This window comes from Stenella coeruleoalba (assembly GCF_951394435.1).
Source record: "Stenella coeruleoalba genome assembly, chromosome: 13".
NCBI lineage: Eukaryota > Metazoa > Chordata > Mammalia > Artiodactyla > Delphinidae > Stenella > Stenella coeruleoalba.
In genome coordinates this window covers 5,083,267-5,106,299 of record NC_137159.1, presented here as the reverse complement: position 1 = coordinate 5,106,299, position 23,033 = coordinate 5,083,267, and the positions used below count along the sequence as shown (strand labels likewise).

At 45.2% G+C, this 23,033-nt stretch overlaps 1 protein-coding gene across 1 annotated transcript in view; it reads left to right on the top strand.

Annotated features, from left to right (window-relative positions):
• SLC9A4 (solute carrier family 9 member A4) overlaps nt 1-23,033 on the top strand; it is a gene marked incomplete at its 5' end in the record, with an annotated part of 58,376 nt that overhangs the window by 1,214 nt on the left and 34,129 nt on the right. The window contains one exon of the mRNA XM_079941006.1: nt 4,096-4,559. Coding sequence (XP_079797132.1) covers nt 4,096-4,559 — 464 coding nt within the window. The remainder of the gene's footprint in view (nt 1-4,095; nt 4,560-23,033) is intronic.

Genomic DNA, 23,033 nt, shown 5'->3' with positions numbered 1-23,033 from the left:
CTTGACATCAGGATACTGGGCTCTGTCTTTTCATCTAACTCCCTGCCCGTGGATGTTGGGGGGTCCTGGCATATTCACTAGGTGCCCGTCATAACTGCTGTCCATTTTGAGCTCATAAGATGTGAAGATAGAATGAAATTCTTAGTTTGAAGAACTCTTGTGCAGTTTATCAAATGACTAAATGACACAGAGGGTTGCACATTATTTCTGAGAAGGGCTCAAGTAAGAGATGGTATTCTCAGTTCAGAGCTAGGGGTCTAACACCTGTCATGCAACCACGTGGACACTGAGAACGTTCAAGTTGGTCTTATGTGATCTTGAGTTTTCCTTTGTCAAAAGGCCAGAGATTCTGACCCCACCCACTCCCTTCCTTTTCACAGTAATGGGTGAAGTTGGTCTGGAATCAGGAAACTAGCTGATTCCACTGACTAGCTCTGTCTTTCTTCGTCTCAGTTCGTTCATCTGTGAAATTATTGCTGAGATCTCTTTTTGGTACAAATAAGAATTTTCTAATGGAAAAGAGGCTTCTATTCTATATCAGTGAACATCTCAAGGCGCTAAGTATATGTTTTATGTTAGCATAAGACACGGGTTGTCCTTCAGAGGTGTTGGGTGTGCCCAGACTACATCTACAAGTTCAGAGTCCTGTAAGGACCCTATTGTTCATGGAATTGCTGTGTAAACGTTCTTGATGTTCGTGTGGTTGCAACTCAGCATACTTTAGAAAAAGAAAATAACTGAAGTAGGTTATCAGTTGGATCATGCTTATTCGAGCACAGTTTCATATTTACTGGCCTTTAAGGATTCAGATCATTTTTATATTGTACATGAGAAGAAGGTCAAATTTACCGAATATATACTGTGATGCAAGTGCTGGTCTTGTAGCTTTCTATATGGTAGCTTGTTCACCTAGGGCAAAAAGAATAATAATAATGACATAAAACTTGAACACTTAAGGAAACCGTATCGCTTTTTTAGATTCTATATTATAAATCTTGAATCAAAATATAATGAATAATCGCTAGTGTTCTTTTATTCCGTCATTCTATCAAGACACATTTATTGAGCACCCAGGCAAGGGGTAGGAATGATTGTGGTCCCCAGCCTCAAGGGGGAAGATGGGTGAATCTAGCGCTGCCTAATAGGTGCTCAGATAGGGCCATCTTTGACTTTCAGGCTGGACTTTGTCATTCGCGGCCTTTTAAGTTTCAGGCCAGGGAACTAAAACCTCAAAGTGACTGACTCTATTGTCCATTATGGAAGGGGAGAAGAATTTTGAAATGTGAAATTCACATAGCATTTCCCTTAAAGGGCCCTGCTTACAGGTTAAACCCTCTTCCTGCTATCACTGTGTAGATGCAACCTGGCTTCAGGCAGGTGACATTGGATCCATTTCAGGAAACTAGATCCCTGGAAGCAGGACCAGACTCGGGAGACACAGGGCCTGAGAAGATTACACTATGGGCTCTTCCGCCTACTTTACATATTTAAAAAGTTAAGTGTGGTTAAAATGAGCACTAACTGAAGAAGGAGGAGGAGAGAGGAGAAGAAGGAAGCTGTTATTAGGAAATGGACAGAGCAGGACTTTAGAAGGAGGCCTTAAGCTGATCTTGAAGCCAGCGGGCTCTGTGGTTTGGAATAATGTCTCTTGATACTCCATTGTATTAACCTGCCTGCTGATGGTGGATGGAGCAGTTCAAAGCTGTGGTGAGGGAAACCCACGTGTTTTTGGATGGCTGAACCTAAAACTTCCTAAGGAGACATTCCATGGCCCCAACACCTATGGGAGGGAGCCTACGTCCTTAGCCTTGAATTTCAGGCCCTCCATTTTTTGGTCAAAATTAGTACACTTCCAATAGCCAGGATATGGAAACAACCTAAATGTCCATCAACAGAGGAATGGATAAAGAAGATGTGGTACATATATGCAATGGAATATTACTCAGCCATGAAAAGGAATGAAATCGAGTCATTTGTAGAGACATGGATGGACCTAGAGTCTGTCATACAGAGTGAAGTAAGTCAGAAAGAGAAAAACAAATATCATATATTAATGCATATATGTGGAATCTGAAAAAAATGGTATAGATGATCTTATTTACAAAACAGAAATAGAGACACAGACATAGAGAAAAAATGTACGGATACCAAGGGGGAAGGGGGGTTGGGAGGAATTGGGAGATTGGGATTGATATATATACACTATTGTTATTATGTATAAAATAGATAACTAATGAGAACCTACTGTATAGTGCAGGGAGCTCTACTCAGTGCTCTGTGGTGACCTACATGGGAAGGAAATCCAAAAATGAGGGGATATATGTATACGTATAACTGATTCACTTTGCTGTACAGCAGAAACTAACACAGCATTGTAAAGCAACTATACTCCAATAAAATTTGTTTTTAAAAATCAGTACTCTTCCCAATTAAAATTTGCTCTGGCCAGATGAATCTCCTCGGTGAACGTCAAAACTATCTGGCTGGGCCATCCCTGTCTCTCCCCTCTTTCTCCTGGAGTTCTCCCCTCCTAAAATGCCTTCCCTCTGTTGTCCAACTATGTAAGTCCCACTCATTCTCCAAAACCTGTTCAACTTCTCCTTCCCATGCAAGAGCTTCTCTGGTGAACAGCTGACCTGTTCATTCATTCATTTATACACTTAAGAAAGATTCTTTGAGCAATTAGACATGCTGTTATGGACAAGACATCTTGCTAAGCGCTTTGGGGAGATATAAGGATGTGTACCATCCTGCCTGAGTTGGAGGAGTTTAGAGATTAGTAGGGGAGAGAAGTCATGGACCAAAAATGGTAGAAAGGGATCGTTGTTGAACAGGTACAGATAAAATGTTACAATAATTCAAAGGAGGACATATTATTCCCTTGGGAAGAGATTGGGAAAAGCTTAGCCTCAAGGATTGAGCAGAGGACCAAAATAAGGTGGAGAGAAGGACAATGCAGGCAACGATAATCATACGTCAAGACAAGAAAGGAGGCCTCCAGGATGAAAAGGCGTGAGCTTGACTATAAGGTAGGATGCATGAAGACAGTGCAGGGTGTGTGGGATACGGACTCGGGGAGAGCCCCAGGTGGCCTGCTGTGCCTGGATCTCTTGTCATATTTGTTGATATATTCAATATACACTTCTCTGTATACTTATACATGATATTGGCTTTATCTTCTTATTTGTTAAGAACGTTTCTAAAATTTCATCAGTAGCTGGAATTGTAGAAAACATGTTTGGTCCCTCCCCCTCCCAGGACTTACAGTGGGTTGTTCTTGTCACAGGGATGCTTAACAAATATTCTCAGTTTAAATTCCATGAGTTGCTTTGTGTGGAGTCTTAGGTGGGGAATTGAACAATCAGATAACGTGGTGTAGAATAGTCATCTGGCAGCAGGATGTGGAATAGACCGGGAGGGGGAGGGAGAGGGAGGAGATCAGGAAGACACCGCAGTAAGTAGGATGAGAAGTGGGGTGGTCCTCAGTGAAGGCAGTGGCTGCAGGAGTGGACAGAAGGAGACGGACTTCCGGGGCAGCTAGTGGGAGACATAACTGATGAAATAGGTTGCCAATTGCACGAAGGGGCAAAGGTGACGGGGTCCCCATAAGAATGCGACTTGATTTCCTCTCAAGTGGCTGACTGGGTGGCCATGTCATTGGTTAAATAAAGGAAACAAAATAAAGACTTTTCATTTGTATTCATTTGTTTGTGGTGGAGAAGGAAGTGAGGTGAGGTAAGTTTGGAAGAAGCTGGGGTTTACGTCACTGTGATAGACTCTTGCGGGAGCTTCAAAGGTGGGTTTTGCATGAGAGCAGAAGAGTTCCACCGCTCAGATCCCTCAGGATAGGGAAAACAGGAGGGCACGGCTGGCTGAGAAGATGCTGGCACCTGCACGGAGCACGGAAAGCACTTCCTCACACCAAGCCGCAGCCACACGTGCAGCTCCTGCTGCAGATGGGTGCTGAGGCTGGGCCCGGAGAGGCCGCCACCTGTGTGGCTTCGAAAGGCCTCTCGCACACCCCTCCCCTGGCGTCCCGGGGGCCAGAGCCGGGTTATTTGCCGACATCTAAACGTGGTTCTCCGCTCTCCGCAGGCTTCCACCTCTCCCACCGGCTGCCGGGCCTCATGCCTGAGAGCTGCCTACTCATCCTGGTGGGGGCCCTGGTGGGCGCCATCATCTTCGGCACCGACCACAAGTCACCTCCGGTCATGGACTCGAGCATCTACTTCCTGTACCTCCTCCCGCCCATCGTCCTGGAGGGCGGGTACTTCATGCCCACCCGGCCCTTCTTCGAGAACATCGGATCCATCCTGTGGTGGGCAGGGCTGGGGGCCCTGATCAATGCCTTCGGCATTGGCCTCTCGCTCTACCTCGTCTGCCAGGTCCAGGCCTTTGGCCTGAGCGACGTCAACCTGCTTCATAACCTGCTGTTCGGGAGCCTGATCTCGGCCGTGGACCCCGTGGCCGTGCTGGCCGTGTTCGAAGAGGCGCGGGTGAATCAGCAGCTGTACATGATGATCTTCGGGGAGGCGCTCCTCAACGACGGCATCAGCGTGGTGAGATGCGGCCCCCCGCCGTCCCCAGGGAGGCAAGGGGCCTGGCGGGTGGAGAAGGCCAGGCAGGCCTGGGCCTCAGCAGGACAGAGATGGGCCGGGGCAGCGTGGCCCCAGGTCTGGCCACCGCCCTTGGCATCTGCACAGTGGCCACGCTTACTCACTACACTGCTTGCCATCCACTGGCTTCTTTAAAGGAGAAGCAGGAGAGAGGAAGTATGATTCTTTAGCGAATTCGGTGTTTCACTGAGCAAGCAGAAACTGTGGCTAAAGGCTCTTCTGGGTCTAAGGCTCTTCTGGGTTTAAGGCCCTTCTGGGCTTTCGCACTAGGACAAGCAGTACTTGTGTCTTATTTTCTCTCAGTCACGGGACCTCACCCTCCTTCCCTTTATATGCTTTCTTTTTAAGCTCTGTTTTAGATGATGAAGTTAAATAAAAGGTAGGGGTAGGGAGAGAGATGACGGAGGATTTGCACAAATGCATTGGCTTCTGTATCAGTCTCAATTCCGTGACTCCCACGGAGAATGTGACGGAGCAGCTTTGCTTAGGAGTCCTTCCAGAGAGAGGCCGAGAAGCGTTTACAGGCCAGATCAGCGCAGAGCATTAAGGCCCAGAGATGACTTTGGCTAGAGGTGCTGAACTATTCCTGATTGGCTGCCGCATTGCCCAGTTTCCTTACATTACTGCAAACCGTCACCAGGAGTTAGTCTATGTGATTTTATATAAATTTTGATGTACTTTTCTTACATTTATATCACGTCACATAAGGAATACTAGAATGCATTTTCAGTGTAAAAGACTTAAGTAGTACAGAATCATACAGCATAAAACACAAAAGCCTCCGCCTGACCCTCTTCCCTCCCCCTTGGATCCAGTTTGCGTTTCTCTCCCCATTTTTATCATGGACACATGCATATACGTACGCAGATATAGATGTATTGATACATCATTCTACATAAAGTGGGTGGCATTAAATCATATGTACTGCTTAGATGTAACAAATCTTGGACTTCGTTCTAGGTCTTTTCCACTGTGGCAGAGTATTTCATAGATTACGTTTATAAAGATTTATTTAACCAGTTCTTGATGGGTGAATATTCAGGTGGTTGTCAAGTTTTCACTTTAAAAAACAGTGTTGCGATAAGTATTCTTGTGTCTGCAGGCATCTCTTTTCGTACTTGTGAGTCTTTTTATAGGATATATTCTTGGAAGTGAAATTTTTGGGTTAAAAGTAGGTATACTTAAAAATTTGAGAGATGCTGCTATAATCATGTCCTCTTCATTCAAATGATGAAGGAGGGATTCCCACCAGAAGGTTATAGAGTGACACCAATGCTAAACAGATGAGACTAATGACAAGTGTGTTCGTCACGTATACTCACAGCCCGGGGTAGGAGGCCACCACACACCATGCCGGCCCACATGGGTGCTGTGCTGGGGAACCGAGTGAGCTATCAGGGACTGCGGGAGGAACTAGTAGAAGGATGGGGTACCTCCTGGTTCCTAGGGGATGATGTGATTGACTTATTAGTTTTTATTTAACAAACTTTCATTTGGTACCTATTGTGTTCTGGGCACAGTGCTAACTGCTTGGGTGGCAATGATGATGAATGAGACGAGGTCCCCTGCTCTCTTTTTTTGTAAATGTTTATTTTATACTGGAACATAGTTGATTAACAATGTTGTATTAGTTTCAGATGTACAGCAAAATGATTCAGTTATGTATATATATGTATCTATTCTTTTTCAGAGTCTTTTTTTTTTTTTTGCTGCATGGAGTCTTTGTCGCTGCGCGCGGGCTTTCTCTAGTTGCGGTGAGCGGGGGCTACTCTTCGTTGCAGTGCACGGGCTTCTCATTGCGGTGGCTTCTCTTGTTGCGGAGCACGGGCTCAGTAGTTGTGGCTCACGGGCTCAGTAGTTGTAGCCTGCGGGCTCTAGAGTGCAGGCTCAGTAGTTGTGGCACACGAGCTCAGTTGCTCCGCGGCATGTGGAATCTTCCCAGACCAGGGCTCAAACCCATGTCCCCTGCATCGGCAGGCGGATTCTTAACCACTGCACCACCAGGGAAGCCCATCAAAGTCTTTTGAGTAATTCCACAGGCTGTCAGGGAAGTTATCCCCAGTACACATGGATATACGAGTACTGTGCCTGGTCCCTTGATAAGGAGGGTAATTGGGCTGCGGGACCTTACCATGGGGTCAGATTGCAGGGGGAACTTGCAGTAGAGCCATTCAGAACCCTTCTCACTTTACCAAGTATATTAACCCTTAATTTTAGTTTTTATGTATACGGCTGCCAAGGTTTTCCAGAAATCTTTATGGGCTTGCGTTTCCACACACGGTGTATTAAGTGCATATGTCCTTGTAGCATTGTCAACAAGGGGCATTGCTTTCTTAATGTTTTCCCATCTAATGAGCAAAAAAGGATGACACATGTTTGCTATAATCTGCATGATGATACGAAGCATCTTTTCAAAGATTGTGGATCATTAGTGTTTCTTACGCTATGAATTGGAAGTTCACGTCCTTTCAGGGTTGCCAGACTTAAAAAAAAAATACAGGTTACCAGTTAAATTTGAATTTCCTATAAACAATGAGTAATTTTTTATCAGCATGTCCCAATTATTGTATGCAAATATCGCTTCTTGTCAATTTTTCTTTGAGACCAGTTGCTGTTTTTTTCTTTTTTAATTGATTTGTAGACTCATTAAATTATCTAAACTTTAAGCTTTAGATAAACTTTAAATTAGCTAAAGTTGAATGTTACATAAAAAGCAAACATTTTCTCCCATTCTGTCACTTAAATTTTTTTAAGTCATGTATCTTCTATCTGTAAAAGTTTTAAATATGTATGTAGTCAAACCGACTAACGTATTCTTTTATTGCCCCGGGTTTCACATTTTGTTTTCCGAGACTGTGCCTAACCAAAGAACATGCACATGTGTTTTGTTTTGTTTTTTAATTTTTCTCCCTTTTACAATTAATTATTTAATTCACCTGGCACACAATTTTTTTAGTGTTGTTGTTCATAATTTTCTTTAGTTTTTCTTTTTAAATTTTAATTTATTTATTTTATTGAAGTATAGTTGATTTACGTTGTGTTAATTTCTGCTATACAGCAAAGTGACCTAGTAATACACATATATACATTGTTTTTAAAATTCTTTTCCATTATGGTTTATCCCAGGATATTGAATATCATTCCCTGTGCTATATATCAGTAGTAGGACCTTGTTGTTCATCGTGGCACACAATTTTTTTTTTTTTTTTTGCGGTGCACGGGCCTCTCACTGTTGTGAGAGGCTCATGGGCCCAGCCGCTCCGCGGCATGTGGGATCTTCCCGGACCAGGGCACGAACCCATGTCCCCTGCATTGGCAGGTGGACTCTCAACCACTGTGCCATCAGGGAAGCCCAGCACACAATATTTTATCATGAGGACTTTATGCCAAAATGGACAGTACTGGGGGAAAAAGCATTTGAAAATAATCCAAGATATGCGGGGTGGATTCACCAAGTGGAGGAGACCCAAACTTGAAGTCAGAGCCAGGTTATTTATTCATAATGAGAATCTCTAACTATTGAGCGAGACACTAGACTCATCAGACCTGCCTGTTCTTCCCTGCTGGGTGAGCATCTCAGAAAGCCAAGTTGTCTGCCGGTTGCCAGGGGAGCCTGGACTCCAGCCTGCCATCCCATTTACGTATCTCATTTCTCAGTGTGTGGCCCTCGAGCCACCTGCCTCAGAACCCCCCAGGTGGGCTTGGTGAGCACTCAGATGGCCAAAGAGCAATGACTCTCTGGGAACAGAGCCTGGGAATCTGTATTTTTAACCAGCACCTCAGAGGATGGCTGGTGTTTGGGAACTACTTGTTCATGGCCTTTAGGTGGTGAGAGCTGATATATCTTGATCTACAACGATGCTACGTCTGGGAAAGGTCTGGGCTAGATTTGTCTCCACCCATTCTTTCTTCAGGTGCTTTCGTCCTTTGGGTTTTGTTACAGTGGAATAAGTCCCCTTGGCTGGGAACCAATTCCACCTCCTAAGGCACCCCTCTGAGCCACGATGCCTCCGTTTCACAGTTTATCCAGAGAGCATCTCATTTTACTCATATCCAAGTTCTTTGGGGTCCCTTGCTGACTGTAACCCCACGAAAGCAATGCCCTTGAAGGTGCTCATCTGTGTCAACATCAAGGCCACCTCCTGGCAGCCCATTCTGAGATAATTATCCAACTTTCCCTTCCTAAATGGTTAGAGAAATTTAGCGATGACGATATCACCTCACTTAATTTTCACAGACCAAAAAGCTCTTTCTTGATACAACCTACAAACCTTGTTGCTGAGACATAGTCTTTGTTAACAACCCATGAAAACATGTGGCTCTGTTCCCTCTGTGATGCTGCCTCTGAACTGGAGACTCACTTCAGCCTGAGTTTTCTCTAGACTTTACATCTAGAGCCAATCACGGCCTGGGGTTTCTTTGCTAACTGCATTTGTTTGACTTTCCCAAAGTTTAATTGTTTCCACTTGGACTTTCTTTTTGAAATGATCATTTCCCAATAAAATTGTAATCCTCAGCTGACCAGAGTATCTGCTTGAGGGCACTGCTGTGACCTCCACGTGGTGAAGCTGCTGCGGTGCTGGCTCCGGGGTGGGGATGGAGGTGCCCACACGTCACTCGGGGTCACCCTGGGGTCATCCTGGGGTCACCCACAGCACAGTGATATTAAGTGTGTGCTGGGGCACTTCTGCATCCCTGCGTGAAACTGGAGAAGCTCGGGGCCGGATTTAGAAAGCAGTTTGAGAGCAACTGGTATTTAATGCAGTGCAGTTGTCTTTTGAGCCAAGGGCCTTGGACTCACCCTTTCATTGAGGAGGGAGCCTTCCCGAGGGCAGCCGTCACAAGCGGGCTCTTTCAGCAGAAAGTCTGAGTCATCCAGAGAGAGACCTGTGATTAGTGGGTTACATGTGACAACTTTGCAGATCCTTATCCCACGAAAAGAGCTGCCTCTCACTAAAGAGGAGGTGCTCCAGAGGAGATGCAACCATCGAAAGAGCAATGAACCTGACCCTCCAGGTGTCTTGTCCACTTATTTCTCCCTCTCGCTGAATATTTTAGGTTATGACTCCAATCATGAGAACTTCCTTAATGGTGGGCAAAGGGAGAAGAGACAAAACCCCAGTAGCTTTCAAATAATAACTAGTATCCCCAGTTGAAATCTCATGGCCAGCATCTTAGCAATAAGAGAGATGCAGCCACTGTACCCAGGCCCTGTATGGGGTCACGTGTACATTTATTATTTTATTAAATCCTTAGATTTTCCTGTGAGGCTGAATTAATAGTCACATTTCACAGATGAAGAAAATAAGGCAAAGGGAGTACAATAGATTGCACAAGGGCATCCTGCCTGGCCATGACAGAGCGGACATGGGTGCCCAGGTCTGTCTCTTGCCAATCTCTTTTCTTTTATTCTTACCTTTTGAATTTTCAACTCATGGAGCTGAGAGGAACAGGAGAGAACCAATCTGTTACCCCTGAGGAGACTGGGCTCATGTCCAGTTGGTAGGGAATCCAGTGCTTTCTCCAAAACAGAACTTGGCCAAGTCCAGTATGTGGCTCCGGGCAAGATTCTGGTCATCTCTGTGCCTAATTTCTGTAAAATTGGGGTGATGGTATTACTTAGCTCGTAGGGCCACTGGAAAATTCCCATTAAGCTGTCAGTATAGTGAGTGTTCAGCATGCAGTGAGAACTCCAGGCATGTTGGCTATTATTTTTTATCACACCAACTCAGGGACATGCACGGTGGTTGGCTCCCTCTTAGCAAGCATTTGGTTTTTGGTTTTGGGGTTTTTTTGCAGTACGCGGGCCTCTCACTGTTGTGGCCTCTCCCGTTGCGGAGCACAGGCTCCGGATGCGCAGGCTCAGCGGCCATGGCTCACGGGCCCAGCCGCTCCGCGGCATGTGGGATCTTCCCGGACCGGGGCACGAACCTGCGTCCCCTGCATCGGCAGGCGGACTCTCCACCCCTGCACCACCAGGGAAGCCCAAGCATTTGGTTTTAAACACGGCACTGCTTCGTGTATTGTAGGCAGATCGTTCTTATATTTGTATTCCTCCCGGGTTTTCCTGCATCAATTTGCTGCGTAAGCAGCAAGGTGATGCCACCACGGTTTCTATCATCTTTTTGCCCCATGTCCCCTCCTCCACCTCACCTGGGAGGTGTCGGCATCCCCCCCTGAGGTTGGAACCCAGGCAGCCTGGCTCCAGAGCATCTCTGCTCCTAACTCCTACTTCATGCTGGTTCTTCACCCCTCCCTCTCTCCCCACCACTTTCTTTCCCTCCTTCCTCTGGTGATGTCTTCATTTCGCATCTTGCTGCCACTGTAGTCCACTCTCTAGGCATAAGGTGGACGAGAGAGTGGTAGAGGGAGCTGCAATGCAATAAAGTTTCTGAGCAGGACCCTTGGGCTAGTCACACTGGCAGGCATTTTATCTGCATTTTCTTCTTAGAGCTTTATAACAACCTACTGTGGCAGGATTGCTGCCCCCATTTTGTGAAGGAGCAGTATACGGTGCTTAAGAGCAGAGGACCCCCCTGTCCCCAGATGTCTATCAACTGAAAAAAATTGCACAATGTGAAAGTCGTGAGTTAAGTTGTCTGGGGCAAAATGTGGACCATAGCCTGGGAGATAGCCTCTCAGAGAGCTTGGACGCACTGCTCCAAAGAGGTCAGAGGGGAGGTCATATATATGTGATATTGGTGAAGGGGGTTCGTGGAGTCAAAGCACACACTTTGGCAGAAGGTTGCCGCTACTCACGAAGAGCAGATGTCACCGTTAATGATTTTAGTGCTTTTCTAGATATGAGAAGATGCAAGAAATTGGGCTCATAAAATCTTCTCCTGAAACTATCTACCTGGGGCACAGAGAGCCTCATTCCTGGTCTCTGCCCTGAACTCCTTTCAGGGGGTGTTTGAGGTCAGCGACTGCAGAGGCCATTGGTTTCATCCTCGTAGAACCCGCCGGCGAGCAACAATTTTCAGTTGGCACGTCTGTGCCCGCGTGTCTGTACTGGCCCTTCTTGGTCCTTTGAGCCTCTCAGGTGAATTACCAATCTGCAGGTGCTTACGTTTCTTCATTGTTATTTTTATTATAAACACACAGACTGTCAGGGAAGTCATTTATTGAATATAATTTATTCTATGCGGCTCAATATCCAAAAGATATAGTCCCACTGCTTTTCCCAGCCCCCCATCAGTAACAACAGTTTCTTAGCATTGACCTTATACCTTTCATTCAATTTGCCCCTCTATTTATTATGCATTCTTATTGCTGGCATTAGAGCCTGAATTTCCTGACCCCTTATTCTAGAATTCCTTTGACCTCTTCTCATCTCCTCTTTGCATCCCTTTATCAGCCCAGCTTTGCTGACTAGTTCCTTGTCGACCCTCATAATTTGTCTCCTAAGTCCTCCCGCCATCATCGTAGGACCCAGCAGAGAGCTCTGAGCATCACGGATGCTGAGCCTGCCTAGGAAAGGCTGTGCCCAGGCTGTGCTGTGGCCACAGCCCTCCTCCTCTGATTCCCAAGAGTGACACTCCGCTTGAATTGGGATTTGTCAGGAAAGCTGCCAGCAAACCCCCTCTGACCAGCTCCCATCATGGAACTTTGGAATTGCTCCCTGAGACTAAAGACTAGAGGTGGGATGCAACCACGGGTAGGCACGCAGGGAGAGAAGAGTCTCAGTGTCCTTCCTTGCCGCACCTTCGTGGAGTCTGTGGACGCTGTCCTGGGCACTGTGTGCGCAAAGATGAGCTGTGCGCCTCTGCCCATCACTCAGTGGTGGGGGACGGTCATGGACCCTGCTGGTGTGAGGATGCCATGGCGAGCTCAAACCAAGCTAGATGGCAGGGAACAGCTTGCCAGAGGAAGCTGCGTCTAATCCAGGAAAGATTTTTAAAAACATTCATTTGAGGGTGAATTTTCCTCCAGGATTCTCCAGGATTCCTCCAGGATTCTCCCTGGTTTATATTTTCCTACCTCAAAGAAGTCCTAGCTCCAGGAACATCCCATTCAAGAGGCAGTAAATTGTGCCCAAGAACATGGACAGTGAGGCCAAATGCCTTGGTTCTAGTCCTGGCTCCTGTACTAGTAAGCTGTGTGACTTCAGATGAGTGACTTAACCTCTCTGGGCCTTAGTTTCCTTTCTGTAAACCGGAGATCAGGTTGTTTGAGGGTTAAAGTGAGTTGATACAGGTAAGCATTTAAAACAGTGCCTGGCACAGGGTTCAGTACAAAGTGTTTCTAATATTATGATTTATAAGAAGAAATATATATTTGGGCTTTGTCCCCATTCAGAGCACAGAGCTCATTAAAACCCTTGAAATTTCCTAAGTGAAGAGAGCTGCCTTTTGTTATGCTAATGAGGCGAATTTTGGAAAGCCCCTAAGTAACCTAAGGAAGGGGGCTGGTTGCCAGTGGAATGGACTTTGTGAGTAGGGGGTTGGAGCTTTCAGTCTCCCTCTCTAAACCACCCACAATCCCCACCTCCAGGAAAGGAGCTGGAGATTGAATTCAGTGACCCATGGCCAGTGATTTAATCAACCAACCGCAAGTAATGAGGCCTCCATAAAAACTCTAGAGGATTGGGTTTGGAGAATTTCCAGGTTGGTGGAGATTCGGGGAGGGTGGAGCTCCTGGAGAGGGCATGGAAGCGCCTCACCCCTGCCCCAGAACTTGTCCTAAGCATCTCTCCCACCTGGCAGTTCCTTTTTTTTTTCTTAATTAAAAAAAAAAATGTTTTATTGGAGTATAGTTGATTTACAATGTTGTGTTAGTTTCAGGTGTACAGCAAAGTGAATCAGTTATACATGTACAGATAGGTCATTACAGAGTACTGAGTAGAGTTCCCTGTGCTATACAGGAGGTCCTTATTAGTTGTCTATTTTATATACAGGAGTGTGCATGTCAATCCCAACCTCCCAATTTATCCTTCCGCCCCTTAACTCCTGGTAACCGTAAGTTTGTTTTCTACATCTCTGTAACTCTACTTCTGTTTTGTAGATAAGTTCATTGGTACCCTTTTTTCTAGATTCCACACATAAGCGATATCATTTGACCCTTTTGTAGTAAACCGGTCATCTAGTGAGTAAAATGTTTCTCTGAGTTCTGTGAGCCATTCTAGCAAATTAATCGAACCCAAGGTGGGGTTGTTGGAACTTCTCAACTATGGCCGGTGGGTTAGAAGCCCAGGTGACAACCTGGACCTGCGATGGGCATCTGAAGCCGGGGGAGAGGTTGTCCTGTGGGGCTGAGCCCTCAACCTGTGGGATCCGACCCTGTCTCCAAGTAGATGGTGTCAAATTGAGTTAATTGCTTGATGGTGTGAGAAGGAAGCACACACGTTGGAACCTGTGTCAGGGTCGGTGTGTTATTTATAGAAGTCTACCTCCATGAGTGCCTGAGAGCCACAGAGCCTTCCTTACAGCCTAAGCGATGCCCCATCTGTCTGGACTTGGCGGTCTCAGCTTTTCCGCGAGAAGCGCTGCACACAGACCTGAACAGACTCTCTCTGGGGGAGTGTTGGGCAATGTTTTTCTTGGCCTCTTTTTATCTCCTTATTTACCTTCAATTTTTGCAGGTTCCTAGGAAAGGAGGAGAGAGGCTGCAGATACCTTTACAAGTAGACAGTTTCCTCTGGCCAAGAATGTGGGTGTATACACGGGAGGCGGAACCCAACAAGTGTGGTCTTGAGCAAATGACTCCATCCTTTTGTGCCTCCGCTTCCTCATGTGTAAAATGGGAACGTTTAGTCTGACCCCAGAGGGTGTTTCTGTGGAGGCTGTGAAATCAGACACACAGACGCCGGCACCTGGTGGGTGAGGAATCAGAGTCCCGTTGCCCTTCCCGGGTTCGAGGGGAGGTTCCACGCAAGATGGACCATCTGGTTGGTGTCTGTCGGCCTGGAGATGGGGATCAGGCCTAAACCCCAGATGGACACTAGGCGCACCACCCTCCTAGCACCAACAAGGAAGCGCCCACCCGGCCCAGGGCCCAGGCATCTTCCTTCTGGCCTGACTCTCATCAAAGCCGCTGGAGGTCTGCCTGGTGAGCTTCCCCTCAGATCACAGCTGCCATTGGTCATCAGTTACGGTACTGGCCGTGGAGCCCGCGGGGGTCTGTATGATGCAACACACACAATAGCTTGGGTTGGCGCTTGGACCAGGTTGGGCAGTGGGAGGGGCTGGGAGAAATGAAGGGCAGAGGGCAGCCCAGGGTTGGCCCCAGCAAACAAGGATGTTCGGGGGGTCAGATGTTCACCAACAGAGAAGCCAAATTTGACTGCTAAGCTTTCCCAGCTGGGAGACACCTTTACCTCACCGTGCCTGGGGTTTCAGCTGTAGGCTCTTGTTAACCAGAAGCCTGAAAGATCTGCTCCTTGGGCCCGTACAAATAGTTCAGAGATGCGCTCAGGCAGTGCAGGGTCGCAGAGGGACACTTCAACCGTGGAATTCCTCAAATCTGTTTCAGAAACACTGGTTTGGTTCGTTGTCTTCTGGTTGAAGAAACAGATTAATTGAAGTCTGAGGGGTACAAGTGGGTTTTCCAGCAGCCTGAGCTGTGAGCCCCTGGTGGGTGGTTAGAACTAACTCCAGTTCGCAAGGGCAACAAGAAGAACTGATCCTCGCTGGTTACCAAGGTGTCCTTCCTTTGTCAGGAGGTAGGGTTGAGCAGCTATGGAAATGGATTTGGAAAAGAAACACCTCTCGGTAGAAAAGCAAACTCTAAGCTGGGGACTCCAGACAGCCAAGAGTTTCCTAGTTCAGTGGTTTTCAAGAGACTCTCCCGCCCCAAAGAGCACGCCTGCATGCGTCCTCAAGGGTGTGTCAGGTGTGTCGGGCTTTGGTGTGGAAGAAATCTGCTCAGGGTCATGTGAGCAGTGCCACGAGCTGGCCGTTTGGAGGACGTGGTGAGCAGCTAGTCTGTTCCCCCGTGGCTTCCTCAATGATTACGTAAAACGAACGGTCTCTGGCAGAACCTGTCCTGCGGCGGGCTCTGTCACATCACATCCAGGTGACGGGTCAGAGACGGAGCCGCTGGTTCTGTCCCCAGGCTGTGGTTTGCCCCAGTTCCCTCCTACTCACCTGGGATCACGTAAGCGAGCATTATACCAGCAGCACGGGAGAAAACGGAGAGCTCGTGAAATCCAACTACTTTATTTCAAAGTTCAGTCCTGTTTGATCGAGACAGAGTTCCCTTGAGTCTGAATCTTTCATTTATTCATTCGTCATTCATTCATTCATAAAAAAAATGACTGAGCAGTACTTTTTCTCAGAAACTGCTCCTTCTGTAACAGAGAAGGGCCAAATCTGACTCCATGTTGGCTCTGTTTTTTTAACTTTAATCTTTGCTTTCGCTGCTTTTTTCACTAAAAGGACACTGTCTATACACAATGGCCTGCCTGGGGGAACCCTGCCCCTCTGCCTGAAGGTTAAACCAAAGTGCCTTTGTTCAGGGAAGCATCCGGACCATGTCCACCTGCGAATGGCTGCAAGAAAGAAGAAATGAACACATTCCCTCCCCAAGGCTGGCCATTCCAGGGGGTGTTTGCAAATCTTATGGCCTTTTTACTTTACTTCCTCATCTCCTCCCCCTCTCTGTGCTATAAAAGAAACTGGCATCCAAACCCCGAAAAGATGGTTATTTTGAGACACTAGTCTGCCATCTTCTCAGTCTGCCCAGCACCTTGTGTCCAGTTTATTAGCCTGTTGTGCGCCCAGCAGAGCAAATTTGGACTCGGTAACATTTCCACTGTGCCAGACTGACCCTCTCAGAAGAAGCAAGTCACTGAGCTAGTCTTCAGTGAATTGACATCTACTGGTCACAACTGATGTTTGCTTTTATAGTTTAAAAAGTTTGGAGGTTAAACAGCCTTACAATGACTTTTCCTGTCCTGCAGGTGTACTAGCACCAGATGGTGAAAGTCAGTCCTCTGGGCGTTTGCTTCAAGTTGGCATGGAGGTGATGGGAGGGGAAGATTGCTCAGACTCAGAGGGGCCAGGCTGGGTGGTTCCTTGAAGAGATCATGGCTGAGGAACAGGGGTGGGTGTGGGTGTGTGATTGCTATTAGCTCTGAACTGCTAAGTTTCATTTACCTACAGGCCACTGAAAAGAAATTTTACATAGTTTTAGAGATAGAAGTCTGGAGCCTGGGGGAAAGATTGGAGGGAGATACGTATGTAGGAGCCATTGGCAGGTAGGTGGGAATAGCAGCTATGAAATACGGCCAGTCCTCTCCCCTGCTGTTCTTCAGACTGAGGAGAATGTTCAGACTTTTTCAATTGAAAAGAATTTCCATAAAGAAACATCTTTGCTGCGCCCTAAATCAATAAAATCCTACCACTTACTTCTCTTTGTTAAATTTTCTGACCTCCGCTTACGTCATCTTCCTGGTCTTTCTGAGATTATAAGCAGCTAATGATCAAGGATGTCAGTCCTAAGAGAGTCGGGAGATCCCATGTTTAATCTCCTGTCCTGAGTTTCAGATCTTTTTTCCCTTCCTTTAAGGAGTGAAGTATAAAAGCTTCTTCCCTTCGTCCCTTTTTTTAGCTTTGTTTTTTAATTGAAGTATAGTTGATTAACAACGTTGTGTTAGTTTCAGGTGTACAGCAGTGATTCAGTTATATATATATTTTTCCAGATTCTTTTCCCATATACAAAATGTTGAGTATAGCTTCCTGCTATAAAGTAAGTCCCTGTCGGTTATCTATTTTATACACAGTAGTGTGTATATGTTAATCCCAAACTTCCCCTTTGGTAACCATAACTTTGTTTTCTATGTCTGTGGGTCTGTTTCTGTTTGGTAAATAAGTTCATTTGTATCATTTTTTTTTAGATTCCAAATATAAGCGATACCATATGCTATTTGTCTTTTTCTGGTTCCATCATTCTGGAGACTGCTACGTAACTGCTGGGTTTCTTATTTCTTAGTTAATTTCTTTTAATAGTCAAAGAAAGTGGTTGCCAAGGAACTGCTCTGTGACAACTGAACGTGCCAGTGCCCTTTCATACAAAATGGAAAATTAACGGGATTCATTATTTAATTTCCTGTGTCAGGTTGATGAATACAGTTTGTGTGTGTGTGTGTTATTCTCCGTACCTTTCCAGCATCTGATGTACAGTGAAGATCATTTCTGCTGTACTGTGCTGTGACTCTGAACTTACAACGTTTTTTTTTTTTAATAGATCGTTATTGGAGTGTAATTGCTTCACAATACTGTGTTAGTTTCTGTGGCAGAACAAAGCGAATCAGCGATGTGCACACACCAATGCTTTTTTACAGGTGTAGAGTCAGTACTTAGTTAGGCTTTTTTTTTAAGGAACTGGGTTTATGGCAAGCTCAAGCAATAAGGATTAATTTAAAAGATACACAAGACAATCAGGAAGACATAGATCTTCTATTAGTCCACTAAGGCTGCCATAACAAAATACCACAAGCTGGGTGTCTTCAACAGCAGAAATGCATTTTCTCACAGTTCTGGAGGCTGGAGCCTTTCTTCCTGGCTTGTGGCCAATCACTTGCTTTGTCCTCGCAGTGGCCTTTGCTCTGTGTGCACTCCTGGTGTCTCTTCCTTTTCCTTATAAAGACACCAGTCCTATTGGATTAATGGCCCCACCCTTAAGAACTCATTTTAACTTAACCACCTCTTTACAGACCCTATTTCCAAATCCAGTAACATCCTGCAATTAAGACTTTATGAATTTTCTTTTATAATTTTTTAAAATTTATTTATTTATGTATTTATTTTTGGCTGCATTGGGTCTTCGTTGCTGCGCGTGGGCTTTCTCTAGTTGCGGCGATCAGGGGCTACTCTTCATTGTGGTGCACTGGCTTCTCACTGCAGTGGCTTCTCTTGTTGTGAAGCACAAGCTCTAGGGGCACGGGTTTCCATAGTTGTGGTGCGTGGGCTCAGTAGTTGTGGCTCACGGGCTCTAGAGTGCAGGCTCAGTAGTTGTGGCACATGGACTTAGTTGCTCCGCTGCATGACCAGGGCTCGAACCCATGTCCCCTGCATTGGCAGGTGGATTCTTAACCACTGAGCCACCAGGGAAGCCCAAGACATCAACATATGAATTTTGAGGGACATAATTCATCCCATAGAAGATCCCGCAGTAACCCAGGAATAGGAAGTGCTTCATGAGGGGTCTCACAAAGGCTGTAACTAGAACCTAGCTGGTTTTAGTGATTTCAGATCTTATCTTACAGTCAGGATGGACCAGGTTATGTTCTGGTAATAAACCTCCCTCCAAACCTCAGTGGCCTACAGCAGCAAAGGTATATTTCTTACTTACACTTCTTGTCTTCTATTGGCCAACAGAGCCCTCTGTCTATTCTATTCTATTCTATTCTATTCCATTCTATTCCATTCCATTCCATTCTATTCTTCAGGATCTGGGCTTATAGAGCAGCCATTGTATTGAGCACTGCCGGTCTCTGTGCCAGAGGGAAGGAGAGGAGATTCATGGAAAGCCTCACCTCTGAAACAAATGCCCAGTCCCGTAAAGGACATATCGCTTCTGCTCAAAACTCATTTAAACACAAAATTTGGCCAGGCAGAGTCACATGGTAGAAGCTGGACATGCAGTCCTATCAGATGCCTTGAAGGAAAAGAAATACTGTGTGAACAGTGCTAATAACTATCATATTCTTACTCCAGAGCCCCTCCATAGATGCAACTTGGCCACTTGCTCAGACTCTGCTGCATTTTTGTAGATCTTTGCATTTCTCTTCCCTCTCCAAGTAGCTTCCACATAATCTCCTCCATCATCTGTCCTCTACTCCTTAGCTTTTATTATTCACAGTTTTTTGTGCTCATAACCCATCCCTCCTTATGGCCTCTCATAATCTCTTCATCTGCCTCATTAGACTTCTCTGTTCATCCACACCTGGTCCATTATCTCCATACTTCTCAGAAGACATGGTTGCTACAGCTCATAACTGAACAGAGGGTTCACCTCAAGCTACTTCGTGGTCCCTAGTCTATGAACGCATTTCTCAAGGGTCTGTCAACTCCTGTTCTTGAATGAGAGGTCTCTGGTTGAAAGTACTGTAGCCACACAAGTCCCCTCCCCCTCAGATGCTTTGTCATAGATGTTACTCTTACAAGGAGCCATGAACACGGTGGCGACTGTGGTTATCAAGTCTAGGGGGATTGGTAGTCAAAAGTATGCAATCAGTTATCATTAAGCTATCAGCTCTCAGGGTCAAAGAAATCCAGGAGATTTAATATTATGAAGAGCTTTTTCACTCCAGTTCTTAAGGATAGTTAAAAGTCAGTACGTTTAATGAACCTACATGGTTATAAGTTTTCTTAATTTATGTGAAGTGGTATAGTGTTAACCCAGAGTGTCCTGTAAAAAGTTAAGAATGTTATATTGTAGAGTGCCAGTGAACATAATGCAAAGAGGTATGGCTAATAATAAAATTATAAAAGAATTCTAAAAAGTATTCAAATAATCAAAATGAATGCAGGAAAAGAACAAAACCAGAGGAGGAAAAGAGAAAACAGGTAATAAAATGGTAGATCTAAATCCAAGCATGACAATAATTATACTAAATCTTAGTAGACTAAACACTCCAATTAAAGGTCAAAGATTATCAGAATTGATTATAAAGCAAGACCCCAGTACATCCTATTTGCAGGAAACACAACTATAAAGATGCAGACAAGCTGAAAATAAATGGATGCAAAACTACACCAGACGTATGGTAGACCAGGCATTAGAATGCTGGTGTGGTTATATTAATGTCAATTAAAATAGACGCAAAGGTAGAACATTTTACAAAGATAAAGAGGGATGTTTCATAATGACAAAAAGATGTCAATTCATCCAGAACACCTAACAGTGATGCACGGGTATGCACCCCGTAGTAGGGCATGAAGTAAAAGTGGACAAATTTAAAGGAAGGAAATGACAAGTCCACAATCACAGCAAGAGTTTTACTACTTTTCGTTTAGAAAATGATAGAACAGATAGGCAAAATGGCAGCAACACACTGAGGAGCCGAGCGCTTTCAACCACCTTCTTCTAACTGATATTCATAGAGCGCTGTCCCCAGCAACTACAACACATACTTTTTTTTTTTTTTTTGCGGTACGCGGGCCTCTCACTGCTGTGGCCTCTCCCGTTGCGGAGCACAGGCTCCGGACGCGCAGGCTCAGCGGCCACGGCTCACGGGCCCAGCCGCTCCGCGGCATGTGGGATCTTCCCGGACCGGGGCACGAACCCGCGTCCCCTGCATCGGCAGGCGGCCTCCCAACCACTGCGCCACCAGGGAAGCCCCATACATTTTTTTCAAGTTCAAATACCATGTTCATCAAAAAAGACCACATATTTGACTGTAAAAAAAAGCCTCAATAGATTTACAAGCCGTGCAATCAGTGTGCACTCTGTCCCCAGCAGAAGTAAATTAAAAATAAATTACATTAAGCAATATCCCAATATTTAGAAATTAAACAATACACTTCTAAGTAATCCATGATTCAAACAAGAAATTACAAGGGAAATTAAAAAATACATTTAACAAATGGTAATGATGTACCAGAGGAAAATGTATGGCTTTAAATGCTTATAGTAAAGATTTTAAAGTTCTAAAATCAATGACATATGGTCTACTTCTTCAGGTAATTTCTTCAAACTAAAGAAAGGAGAGCAAGGTAAATCTAAAGTAAGTAAAATAAAGGCAATAGTAAAAATAATAATAAATGATAATAATAGAATAAATAATAAATTAAAAGCTATAAGACATCTTGCCTGTATCTTAAGGAAAAACTTATTCTTCATAAACGCTTTCAAAAATAGGAGTGATCGGGGCTTCCCTGGTGGCGCAGTGGTTGAGAGTCCGCCTATCAGAGTGGCTAGAGCTGATGGGATATGGAACTACTGGAAATCTCATACATTCCTGGCAGGAATGGAAAACGATCCAATGTCTTTGGCAAACAATTTGGTAGTTGCTACAGACTGAATGTCTGTGTCCCCCGGAAATTCATATGTTGAAATCTAATCCCCAATGTGATGGTATTTGGAGGTGGGGCCTGTGGGAGGCGGTTAGGTCATGAGAGCGGAGCCCTCATGAATGGGATTAGTGTCTTCATAAGAGAGACACCAGAGAGCTCCCTCGCCCCTTCTGCCATGTGAGAACACAGTGAGAAGACAGCTATCTAAGAACCAGGCTTTCACCGCTGAATCGCTTTCACCACTGAATCTGCTGGTGCTTTTATCTTGGCCTTGGCAGCCACCGGAATTGTGAGAAATAAATTTCTGTTGTTTATAAGCTACCCAGTCTATGGTATTCTAGCCGCCTGTATAGATGGAGACAGCAGTTTCTTACATTTTTAACTTGTATCTACAGCGCTGCCTACCCATTCTACTCCTGTATACCCAAGGGAAATGAAAACATAACTCTGTGCAAAAGAGTTGTACGTGAATGTTCATAGCAGCAATATTCCAAGAGCAAAAGCTGGGTGGTGGGCAGAGGCAGGAAACCAATGTCCTTCAACAACTGAATGGATGGACAAATTGCGCTTTAGCCATATAGTGGAATACTACTCAGTAATAAAAAGGAATGAACCACTGATCCCTGTAACAACAACTGCTGAGTTGAAGAAGCCAAACACAAAAGGGTCTTTACTTTATTATTCAATTTATATAAATAAAAATTAATCTATGGTGACAACAGTAGAACGGTGGTTTCCTGGTGTCAGGGTTGGAGAGATGGATGGACTTTTAAAAAGGAATGAAGAACCTTTCTGGGTTTGTGGAATTGTTCTAGATCTTGACTGTGGTTATCTTACGGGTGTACACAGTGGCCAGAGTTCATTTGTTTTAGATGCAGCTTACCATATGTAACTCATTCCTCAATAAAATTGATCAAGAAAAATATATCAGCACGTTTGAAGTCGACTCTCCACCTCTGCTAAGGCTTGGGTGGTGGGCTGCTGTCCTTGGTCATCATTCTGTGTGTTGGAAGGGCTTTGCAAACTTTTACGGTGGTATCCATAAAGGGTTACCAGTACTATGATCTTGGGAGGTTGGTGAGCTTGTTAAAAGTAACAGGAAAGGACCATTTTCTGAGACTTCTCTGAACTGTTTTTTTTTTTTTTTTACAGCGTCACGTCTGACACCAAATGTGTGCGTGTTTTTTCCCATACCCACTCTCCAGTTACCACCTTGGTGTCTTACAATTTAATTCAGTTCTGACACTAACCACGCAGAATTAGCACAAACCCCAAAACCCCACAGGCTTGAGGGCTCAGTCCCATAAGACTCTCCAGCTTCAGACACCAGTTCCGAGACTGGACCTCTCATATGTCTGACTGACTGGTTGTAAAATTGGGGGTTCTCACAACCCCTCCTCAGGTTTGACAGTTTGCTAGAGCAGCTCACAGAACTCAGAAAACCCGTTTACTTTCTATG